At 35.8% G+C, this 12,398-nt stretch overlaps 1 protein-coding gene across 2 annotated transcripts in view; it reads left to right on the forward strand.

Annotated features, from left to right (window-relative positions):
* Nucleotides 1-12,398, forward strand: part of LUZP2 (leucine zipper protein 2) — a 439,170-nt gene that overhangs the window by 198,545 nt on the left and 228,227 nt on the right. For both annotated transcript variants that reach the window (XM_058546152.1, XM_058546153.1), the window contains exons 2-3: nucleotides 7,328-7,445; nucleotides 11,011-11,081. In XM_058546152.1, coding sequence (XP_058402135.1) covers nucleotides 7,328-7,445; nucleotides 11,011-11,081 — 189 coding nt within the window. The remainder of the gene's footprint in view (nucleotides 1-7,327; nucleotides 7,446-11,010; nucleotides 11,082-12,398) is intronic.

Here is a 12,398-nt window from a genome sequence, read left to right on the forward strand (position 1 = left end):
TGTAGAAAACTCAATATATTTGAAATGTCAATCCTCATCAATACCCAAAAGTCTTAATAATATTGACAGTTATTTTTTGCTGTTGTTGCAATTGACAAACCAAAATGTATATGAAAATACAAGGCACTATGAAGAAACAAGAGGATCTTGAAGAAAATGACAAAACTTAAGTTTTAGACTGTTGGATATCTATATTTTACAATTTCATAAGCTACATTAACAAAAGGATAAACAAATAGAGCAATTTGACAGATTAAATAATATTGAAACAGACACTGTTTTATTTAGAAAATGAATTTATGAAAAACTAGAACTGCAAAATACTGAGATGTAATTAGATGTTTAATAAATAGTGCTGAGTCAGTTGTATATGTGTATGAAAATAAATATATTTTGACCCATAACTCATGCAATACAGATAAAAACAATTCCAGGTGGAATATAGATCTAAAGTATGAAAAGTTAAATGAATAATTTAACTAATTACTTAATACATAAACTTCTAAAACAACATAGTAAGTAGGCCTACATTTCTTAATCTGAGTATACAAGGGATAACTCCTAATATAAAAGATTAATAATTTGGTCTATATTTGTATTATCAATATCTATTCATCAAAGGCATCAGTAAGAGGTTGAAAATTCAAGCAGCAGAGTAGGAAATTGATTTTCAATACATTTAACCAACAGCGAGCTCATGTATGAAACATACAAATACTGCCTGTGTATCAATAATAAGCAACAGACAAACCAGTGGAAAAAAGGCAAAAGGCATGAGCAGGCGTTTTAGAAAAGTTAATATGTAAATATCATCTTTTGTAAACTGCTCACTATTTGAGTCACCAGTAAAATGCAAATTATAGCTAAAATGAGATACTATTACACAACTACTAGAGTAACTGAAAATTTTAAGAAAATACTGACAATAGCAGTGTTGATAAGAATGTGAAACTGTTGGAACTCTCCATCTCTCCTGCTCTACAGCTGATTTGGAAAATTCTTTGGCGATATTTACTATAGTTAAACAAGGGTATGCCCTCTGATGGAGCAATTCCACTCTTAGATATATGCCCAGCATACATGTATTTACATACTAAATACATGGCATATGAAACATTTATAGCAGCCTTATTCGTAAGAGTCAAAAATTTGGAAAAAAACCACAAGTGTCTATCAACACTATAATAGCTATGTTGCAGTATTAAGTATTCACTGCTATACCAAGCAGCAATAAAAATTAACTATTTCTCTACACATTAGAGAGTTTCACAAACTTTATGTTGTATAAAACAAATCAAGCACAAAAGAAGACATATTCAATGCTTGCATTTGTATAAGTTTCAAACATAGGCAAATGATTATAAAGTAATAGAAGTCAAAATATTGGTTAACATTTGGGGAGGAGAGTGAAGGTAATAAGTGCATAAGGTCAAAGAAAAGCTTCTAAGGTGAATTTTCTATTCTTAAAATTTCTTGTATATTTACTTTGTGATAATTCATGAAGGGTACCCTTGGGATTGTGCATTTTTTTCCTGCATGAGTTTTATAACTCAGTAAAATTTTTATTAAAAAATGGCCTGAGAAAAATGGTATCATCTGAAAATTATAGCAAACATTTACATATGTTTTACTCAGTGATGAAACATAATTAATATATCTATCTTAAAGCCAGGTACAAGATAGAAGGTCTGTTATTATTTTCTCTATCAACATTGTTTTGGAGGTCTTAGCCAGTACAATTAGCAAAGGAAAAGAAATAAAAGTTAAAACTATTAGGAAAAAAGGTGGTTGGTATCATTCAAAGAAAATATTGTTGTCCACTTAAAAAAGACAAATGAATCAACTGATTAATAAGTGCAGCTAATAAGTTTGTTTAATAAAGTATCTGAAATCAAGGTCAGCTTAGAGTGTCAATAGCTTTAAAATAAACTGGCAATATCTATTTAGATAATTGAATGGAAAAACCCATCCACAGTAACTGCAGTAAGTCTAACAAGAAATGAGTAAGAACTCTATGAAGTAACTGCAAAGCATTACTGAATCATATAAAAATGCTAGAATAAGATATGAGACACCCTATTTTTCTGTATTGGAAGACACCCTATTGTTATCTGTTTCCTTAAATATACCTATAATGTGAATGCAATTTCAATTAAATTCCCTGTAGGAGTTGTTTATGAAATTGACAAACTGATTCTAAAATTCACTGAGAAGAAACAAATACATAAAATCTATCAATAAAGCTATAAATAAAAACAATAGATGGGCAAATCTAGGAAATATCCAAATGTAGTACACAGTTTTAATAATGAAACCGTGATGTGAGACAGATAAATTCATCTATAGATCAGAATAGAGCATTCAAAACATAGAGTAAAATGACATTTGGTACATCACAAAAGTGTCATTTCAGAATCAGTGGGGAAAGGATGGTCCTGGTTGTGCCAGTACAACTGGTAGCTTTGCAACAATTAACAACTAATATGTTTTCATAAACTTACAGAAACTTTTAAAGAAAAATATTGAAAGGGAGAAGATCTACTTGTGCAGGAGCCATCTAGAGGCCATAAAGGAAAAGATTTATCTACATATATATTAAAAAGAAATTGAGTAGTTGGTAAGTTTAAATATCAATAACAGATTTGTAAAATATTTTCCATATAATGACAGTAAACTAAAAGCCATACTGGACAGGAGCTTCTATAAATCAATAGACTAAATAACTGTTATGAGTTGAATTGTATACCCCTAAATTCACATATTGAAGTGCTAACCCCTAGGACCTGAGATGCAACATCATTTGGCGATGGATGTTTACAGAAGTTATCAGGTTAAAATGAGGTCGATGAGCCACCCATTGTGTGATATCTTGTTACAACAGCCCCGGCAAACTAAGGCAATGACTAACCCAGAATATAAATGGGTAAATGGCATGCATCGATAATTGATAGAGGAACAAATACAAGTAGTGATTAAAGTTATGAAAATATAATCTTTCTAACGAAGTGAATGGAAATTGTACCGGAAAGAAGGTATCATTTTCCACTCATACATTTACTGATAAATATTAAATAAAAGAGAGAGACAATTTCCAGTTCAGGTGAATGTGTTGAGAAGAATATCAGAACACACTGATAATAGAAGTATAGGTTAGAATAGCGTACGGGAAGGCAATTTACTAGCAGCTATCAAAATTAACATGTTAACTTTGGAGTGAAATGTTTTCACTTCTAGGAACATATGTCACAGAAATTTTCGGGACAATATATTTGTACCCACATATATGGATTTCACTAATTTTTAAGAGAGAAAGAAAAATTGAAAACACCCTAAACGTCCTGTGGTAAAATATATTAAAGTAGATGTATAATGAATTTTAATATGTATGGACATGGAAAGAGCTCCAAGACATACAAGACAGTTGCAGAACATGATTATAGGAGGATCACATATATATGAAATGATATGATTTATATATTATGTTATGGGAAAAAATAACATGTTGGAAGATAAATATGCACTCATTTGTAAATGCAAGAAAATCTGATAAAATGCTAACTTATGCGTCCATTAAGTTTACTTCTACAGAGTAACCCAGTCTCCCCTTTTATAAGGATTTCGAATGGTTGATTCTAGAGTGGTGCTCTTAATTAACACTTTTGGCTATGTTTTCCTGATAAATTATATCCTCTTTATGGTTCTCTGTATTTACCAGAAAATAGAGGAATTTAAATTGATTCTTCTTCCCTCATAAAGTTATTTGAAGGCTAAATATGATAATGAAATTAAAAGATGATTATAAAAAATGAAAAAGGAAATGCTATTCATAATTTTATATAATGGAAAATAATAAATGGCAAATAAATCCAATATAGAAAACTTATGTGTTTAACAACAAAGGAAGAAGTGATACATTGTAAGTTCTGTGACAGGCACAGTGAGAATTTAACTGAGGTACACTTTAGCCAAGTCAGTATGTTCTCACAGCGTAAGGGCTAAGACGTGGCACTCTGGATGCTGACTGGTATGGCACTTTCTCAATAGAAACATGTTCTTGGAATTTACAGTAGTCCCCTCTTATCTGCAGTTTTGAGATTTCAGTTACCGGCAGTCAACCACAGTTTGTAAATATTAAATGGAAAACTCCAGAAATAAACAATTCATCAGTTTTAAGTTGCATGCCGTTCTGAGCAGCTTGATGAAATCTCGGGCTGCCCTGCTCCACCCTGCCCGTCCTGGCTCTCAGATCCACTGTCACAGTATCGCAGTGCTTGTGTTCAAGTAACCCTTATTTTACTTAATAATGGCTTCAAAGCCACCTTGATTATTAGTTATTGTTGCTAATCTCTTATTGTGCCTGATTTGTAAATGAAACTTTATCATAGGTACGCATGTGTAGGAAAAAACATAGTATGTACAGGGCTCGATACTCTCCATGGTTTCAGGCATCCACTGGGGATCTTGGAACGTATCCCCCGTGGATAAGGGGGGACTGCTGGACTATCCCTGTGACTCAATGTCTTCCAGTGTAAAACGGGGTGAAGACTAGTGCTTATCCGGTAGAATTCTTCTGAGGCTTAGAGAGTAAATATATATGACACCACCTTTCGTGCAATACATTGTCAATGTATGTTATCTAACATTGTGATCTATTATGGTCACTTAAGATAATTTTGGAGATGTGTTTACTGTCGCAAACATTCAGGAGAAACAAATCAGGGCATGAGGTAAAGTTGTATCATTAGAAGTAGATGAAAATGTGCCTTGCCACTCATTGTTTGACTTTGCTAGTGAGACAGAAAGGAAACCTGGACATTAATAACTGTCTGATTACTGGCTGATTACTCTTCATCAGTGAAAATCTCAAGGCCAGGGAGATACATTGAGGTTCGTAGCGGTGGAGCATTCTGGTTTCCTTTAGACAAGAAGAATGTGAAGAGTGTTAAAGACCTACACTTAAAAAATGAGGAAAAACAAAGTGTAATAGAAACCTATCATAGAAGGCACGCATTTATTAATCATCACTAAGGCCATTGGTTGGTCCGGTTCCTTTATAATTCTACAGAAAGACTTAAAACTCATCACATTTCTCAGTAACAGAAATTTTATATATATTTTAGATTAAGTACCTACTATGGGTTTGAAGATTTACATAAATTGCTCTATTTAACGTATAATAATCTAAGTGAGGTCAGTGTTAGTATTGCATTTTACAGATAAAGAAACTGAAGATGAGAGAGTTTGAGCCATTTTCCTACAAGTTTAAAATTGAACTTAACCAACTTTCGCTAAAAACTGTTCATTCTATGAGTTATCTCTCGGTGAAGGGTTGCGTCCAACAGTTGTCTAAGCCAGAAACATGGCATCATTAACAACTAACACCCTCCCAATCTTTCCTCGTAACACACATACAGACAAAAGAAATTAAAATATATATATATATATTATTGATTCAATTTTGCATGTTTGCTGAAATCAATCCAAGCTTCCCTGTTTCCACTGCTTCTAATCTAATTTAGACCCCCATCATCTTTTCCCTAGATTGTTGCCATGGTAACTTCCTTAATAGCCTCCCTTTCTCCAGATTTTTCCCTCCTCCAATTCACTCACCAGTTTTTAGCCGGGGAAATCTTTCCAAAACATAAATCTGACCACATCCCTCCTGTGTAAAACCCTTCAATCACGTCCCTCTTGTTTTCAGAACAAACTCCTAACCATTCACATGTCCTGCATGCTTCTGCTCTTGCTTTCCACATCCTCATGTCAGCAGCACATCTCCCACCGCCCAATTAGGACTCCAGACTTCTCATATTTATGCACGTCTTTTTTTTTAATTCAGCAAGCTCATTTTCATTAGTATTTACACATACTTTCCCTTATCATATAGCTAATTTATACCTACCTTTCAAAGCACATCTTATGTGTTTTACATTACTTTTTCCAGGAAGTCTTCCCTGGATTAGCAGCTCTCCTATGGGCTCTAATTAAGCCTTTTAAGCTTCCCATATCGGTTACAGTTCCAGGCTGCACTGGCAATTATCTGTTTTCTTGACTACATCCCCTGCTACACACACACACTGGCCATAACACACACAAACATCCACACACATACTACTTGCTCATTCATTCCTTAAATAGAATCTTAGGGTAGTAACTTAATCTTTCTGAGCCCAATTCTTTTATATTTGCAAAATGAGAATTACTATGCCTATGTTATCTTCTTGCAAAGACCATATGAGAAAAATGGAAATAATATGTATGTATATGTGTATGATACTGAGATAAATAAGTTTTTCTTTCACGGTAATTGTTAACAAGTCTGTTCAAATTTCACTGTAATTGCTATATTTATTGACTGATTTTCATAGATATTTTGCTTCTTCCAATTAGCAATAGTGATTCTTAGACATACATGGAAAGGGGCGCCTTTTCCACGGGCTTCTTTCTCTACAAACTATGGATGAAGCAAGACCCCTACATTCTGTTCTGGCTCTTTTGGTTGTTAGTGCCGTCGAGCTGATTCCAATTCCTAGTGCCCGAGTGGACAGCAGAGCGGAACCCCGCCTGGTCCTGTGGCGCCGCCCTCTCCCCTTCCGGCGCTCTATCAGACAGTGCGCTGCTGCTATTCACAGGGCTTTCATGGCCAGTTTTTTCGGGAATGGGTGGCCAGGTCCTTCTTCCTAGTCTGTCTGAGTCTGGAAGCTCCCCTGAAACCTGTCCACCGTGGGTGACACTGCTGGTATTTGAAATCTTGGTGGCATAGCTTTCAGCATCACAGCAACACGCAGCCGCCACAGTGTGACAACTGACAGACAGGTGGTGTGGTTCCCTGCCCAGAACATGAACCCAGGCCGCAGTGGTGAGGGGGCTGAATCTTAACCCCTAGACCACCAGGGCTGGCTCTACCCCCAAGTTTATTCCCCCAATGTCAGATCCTGTCTATGTCTCTGAGATACATTGCTTCAAATCATATCTCTTGCTGTAAAACATCAAGGACCTTGGAAAAATTGTGGTGATGGCACAGAAAATATCTATTTTCCAAGAGGTACCTGATAAAATATGTTATACATGTAGAAGAAGTATTGTTCTGGAACCTCTCTGTAGCCTGGATAGTCCTCAATGCAAAATGAAACCTTTGTTATAAAACTGTTTCATTTTTCAATTTTCCCCTTTTAGATGCAAGAATGAAAACAAAACATCCTAGTAATTAAGGTTTCCATTAAACTGGATTTTGCTTTAAATGCAAGGGCTTGTGATTATGACTAAGGTGACTGAAGCCAAGTGGAGGCATCTGCAGAGGCTCTCATGCCTTTTCTTTCTGTGTTAGACAGGGCTATGAAGAGCTCGAGAAGCAGCTGAAAGACGTCTTTAAGGAGCGAAGCACTATCCTCCATCAGCTGACAAAGACATCAAGAGAACTTGATGGAATTAAAGACAACCTGCAGGTGAGATGGAAACCGATTTTCCCAGCAGCAAAGGATGAGAAGTCACCTGGTTTATCTCGGTGGATTAACACGTCAAGACTCCTACATTTTTTACCAGTTTTGAATATATATCTGAACTTCACCATGGGTGTTATTATTTATTATTATATGAGCTTTGAAAAGAAATGTCATTTGAAATACAGTCTAGGAATCTGTGATTTGAAAATCAGGAATGAGAAAATTGTGTGCTTGGCAAAGTCATCAATTTCTCACAGCTTCCAAGATCAATTTGACCCCTGTGTTTTTGTATTATAAAATGATGAAAAGTAATTACGACTGATTTAAATGAATACAGAAATGATTCTAGAAGAAAATTTTAAATGCCACAAAGGATACTTCTGAAGATTCTTTAATAAACCTCATTACTAAAATGGGTAAATACCTTACAAAGGAGAGTGTCATCTGTGAAAATGTGTTAAGACTCAGTGAAATCTCAATCAAAAACCAAAGACAAGATCTATATCTGATAAGAAAAAGTTTCTGAAATATCTGAGAATATGTTTTAATATTTCGCTCTAACATTGTATTTACTGAGTACATGCTGTGTACCAAAAGCTTTGCATGTACTATAGGATTTAATTCTCATGTCTGTGAGGTGGGCACTATTAACATGATTTTTCTTGTTGCACATGAGGAATTATGCTTGAAGAAGATAAGTTATTTCTGAACGTCACAAAGGAAGCCAGAGCTCAAATGCAGGCAGTCTGGATCCTAACTAACAGCGTATCTGTTAGTTATTGCTCTGAACCATGTTTCTGAGCCATGTGGAGTCTCCATTTATCTTTAGCTTTCTATTCCCATGATGATGATGATGTCAGTAACCACTACAGTTTATTGAACATGGTCAAGGTCTTGTGTTAGGTAGTCTTTCTCCAATTTTTATTTGATTTTCACATGACGATTATGCAATGGTTATTATGAGTCTCATTTTATAGGTGAGAAAACAGCGTTAGAGAAAGGTTAAGAAACTAAGAGCACAGAGAGAGTTAGGCGGCAGAGCCAATATTTGAACCTAACGCCCAAGCTCTTGTTCCAGAAGTGGGTTACATCTTGAGAACATGACAATAGCAAAAAAACACCTCTACTCCAGTAAGACACAGTGACAGGTAGCAGAATGATAACAGTGCAGAAATAACAGTGCAGTGATGGAAGTACGCACAGGGCATTAGGGACGCACTGACGAGGGTGAAATGGGTGCATATTGATTTCTGGAGGAAGCTGATGCCAGAACCGCACCTTAACATTAAGTAAAAATTCACCAGTTATGTGAGGCTGTAAAGAATATTTAAGACATCTGCACCTTCTCAGAGGCATGGAACACCTGGCACATTGAGAATATTTCAAGCATGTGGTGAAGTGCCCATGAGTGGTCAGTGTTTGCCATAGTCCCAGGACACTCAGTTTCTCTGTACCAGTAGCCTAAGTTGAGATACCTAATTACAGTCTAGAAAATGACTTGACACAAATGTATAATTTCATGGAGTCACATTTTTCGAAAGGGTAAAAATCCCATCGCTAAATATGGTTGCAATTTTTAAAATGCCTTTTGTTTGTTTTGTGCCAGCCATTGTGCACTTTTTTTTTTCATTTTTTATCTTATTAAATCCTCTTAGCGACCTCTCCCCAAAGTTAAGATATTGTAAAATGTAAAACAAGGAAACAAGACCCAAAGAGCCCACAGGAATTGCCGAAAGTCATACAACTAATAAATGGTGATTCCAGGTTTCAAACTCACAATAAATAACTATATAATGCGTTGTACATATTTTTTTTTTTTCCAATGGGACTTCATGCAGACATGAGCTTTGAAAGTCTTGTCCACCTCTGTAACCATAGCACTTGGGTGGCATGGTAATATTGGTCAATCAATAAACATTGTGTTGATCAATCAGTAGGTATATTAACCTTTGGTATCCCTTAAAGGCATCAAAATTATTTTCCAAGGAGAAGACCCCACTTCCCTGGACATTGCTGGGATGTAATAGTCACAGACACTCCAGCTCCTCTAATTGGATATGCTTTGCAGACCCCCATCTGCAAATCTACCCTTTTCATTTCTTCATCTCATGTTTTGTTTTTATTTTTTTAATTTTAAATGTCTTGAGGACAGTCCCCTGCCTTTTTAATCTTGGTTTCCTTCAGAATGCTCAGAGCATAGCACATGGTCAATAAATGAGTGAGCATATTCTTATTCCACTTTTCACCAAGTGCCTTCACACATTTATTATCCTCTTTGAATTTTCCAATAACTGTGTAAAGTAGGCTTTCCAAAATTCTCATCCTTGTTTTTCAGATAAGGGAGTCAAAGGGCAGATTTTGTGACCTGCCCCAGGTCATGTGGCCATGATGCACTTTGAGCTGTGAATCCCGTGTTTGATGACTTCCCCCCCACTTAATTGCACCTCCTGCTTTCTTTGTACGTTATGTGAAGCCACCCTTTCCAAATAAGCAGAGCACCTTTTATCGTCTGCTTCCTAATAATGACCTCAGTCAGTCATTTTAGGGAAGAACTTTCTCTTATGAAGTTCAGCCTGTGACATCCCTATCAGCATGCTTATCTTACTACAAGAAAATTTTCTGTTTTTAGCATTGGATTGAAAAATTTGTAAAGGCAGACTCCATGCTTTTGCACAGATCTTTGCATAATTCATGATAGATATTTGTTAAATAAATATTAAGTAAACAACGTGTTTGCCATTCTCGCTCTTGTCAGTTCCCTACCTGTCACAGCGGCTCCTCCTACAGACAATGTTATTGCCTCTCAGTTTCAACTTTTAATATCAAGAAAGACAGGTTACCCTGTTAAATAGTTTATTGAGTATAAATAAGAAAGTTCTTGGGGAAGACTTAATGGGACAGATTCTCTAATGAGAAAAGCTCAGTGGGCTTTTCTGTTTTAATTCATGGTCTATGAATGCTGAATTTGCCAGAGGAAATAAACACTGCAGACTGAGGTGGTATCTTTTTTTCCTGAATATCCTGTCTGTACAGACCAGTTGCAATTTTACATGACCCAAGTTTTTCTATGTATTCTGTGCATTACTCATAAATCATTAACAGACATGACCAAACAAGTGAATGATTTTTGGCTGCTTTGATATTGAATTGTGTTGTTACTTAGCTTACTCAGGGAGGCATTTTATGTCCCCCTGTGTTTGTAGAAACTAGGCCAGAGCTGGTTTATCATGCCTGCGGAGAACACAGTAAAACTTCAAGAAGAACAGGGGATGGATTTTACAGTCACTTATAAAGAGGCCTGGATATCTGGAGAGCGCCTTCTCCTGCATCAGACCTCTAAAAGCTGAGACTCAGCTCATTCTCTTTCACCCACTATGTAATGCATTCACTAGTTGGTGTTATAAACTCCTGTGTGCATCCTTAGAGCCATGAGGACCATGGTGGCGTCATTTGCACATTCTTACGCCAGGGCATAAGTGCAGTCACATCTGTGCCATAGAGACAAAAGTAAAGTGAACCTCAGTTTTATCACTTGAATAAGACTTCCTTTTCCCCCTTTTCTTACCAGTCTTTGAAAAATGATGAGAAATCCGCCAAAACTGATGTTCAGATGCTTCTGGAAATAGGTCAGAAACAAAGGTAAGACTGTACTTCCCTTTTATTTTCTCAGTTCTTTTTTTTCCATAGTGTCAAACTCCAATCAGAAACTTCACAAAAATCAGTTCATTCTAAATGCGTTAATTTATTATTACACTTGAGTGAATGAGAATTGTGTTCAAATTCAGATTCTTATACAATAAATCTAGGGTGGGGCTAGGGATTCTGCATTTCCAGCAAGTTGCCTGGTGATGGGGATGCTGATGCTGCTGGTCTGCAGATCACAATTCACGTGTTTAAGGATCTGCAGTATTTTCCTCTATTATCTTAGCAAGATGGACCCTGAGAAGTCTGCCCATCATTAGTCAGATTCGATAACATTGACCTCAGTGGGCTATTTTGAATGGTATCAAAACTGGATCGTGGTGATACAGGTGGGGGTGGTAAGGAATGGAGTAATCTCTTAACAATATAAGTAGAATTAGTACAATGTTACTAGTGTCAGATTTTTTATTTTTGAAGGAAGTGTGTTATGAGTTAGATTTCCATGCAGTATAAAAAACTATGATTTGAAATTGCTTCTCAAAGGAAGAAAAAGATATTTGAAGGTAGAAACAAGCTAGCATTTGTTATACATTTACTAGCGGCTCTGATAGATGCTGTGAATATATTTTCTTGTTTCACCCTCAGCACCTTACGAAGTAGATATTATTATCCCTATTTAATAGAGAGGAGATTGTTGCTCAAAGTGCCTACTTGAATTGCTGAGAGTTGTATTCATTGGAATTTGCTCTGCTGAGTCTTACCCAATAGCCACACCCTTTCACATTAGTTCATGGATCACAAAGCAAAAAGCTGTTAAAAAGTTTACACATGCTACACTATGTAGTCCCTTCTCACCATCTTGTGTCTTCTCCACTGTCTTCGGCACTTGACCCAGAAACCTGTCATTGACGTATATTTGGATTGAGTTGATGACACGTTAAAAATATCAAATCGAGCATCCCATATTGAGTCTTATTATTAATATTTGAATGAAATTATTATTTCTTAAACATGAAATTATTTTAAAAGACAAATATTAAAAAGAGCTTGTGTAAAATATTGGTCTGAGCATGTTTCCCAAAGTACATGATTTTAAATGATTTTATTGTTCTGAGATAAGCCACGTCTTAAAGCATCTATGCTCAACATTATACAAGTACTTGTGGTGCATTGAGTTAGTGATGGAGAATTATCAACAGCATTTTGAATAGAAATAACTAGTCAAAACAGACCAAGAGATACTGAAAATTATTCCTTTTTGAAGAGCATTCCATGTTGGGAAAGGATAATAAAAAATATATATAAAAATAAAAA

Source organism: Diceros bicornis, chromosome 7 (genome assembly GCF_020826845.1).
Source record: "Diceros bicornis minor isolate mBicDic1 chromosome 7, mDicBic1.mat.cur, whole genome shotgun sequence".
NCBI lineage: Eukaryota > Metazoa > Chordata > Mammalia > Perissodactyla > Rhinocerotidae > Diceros > Diceros bicornis.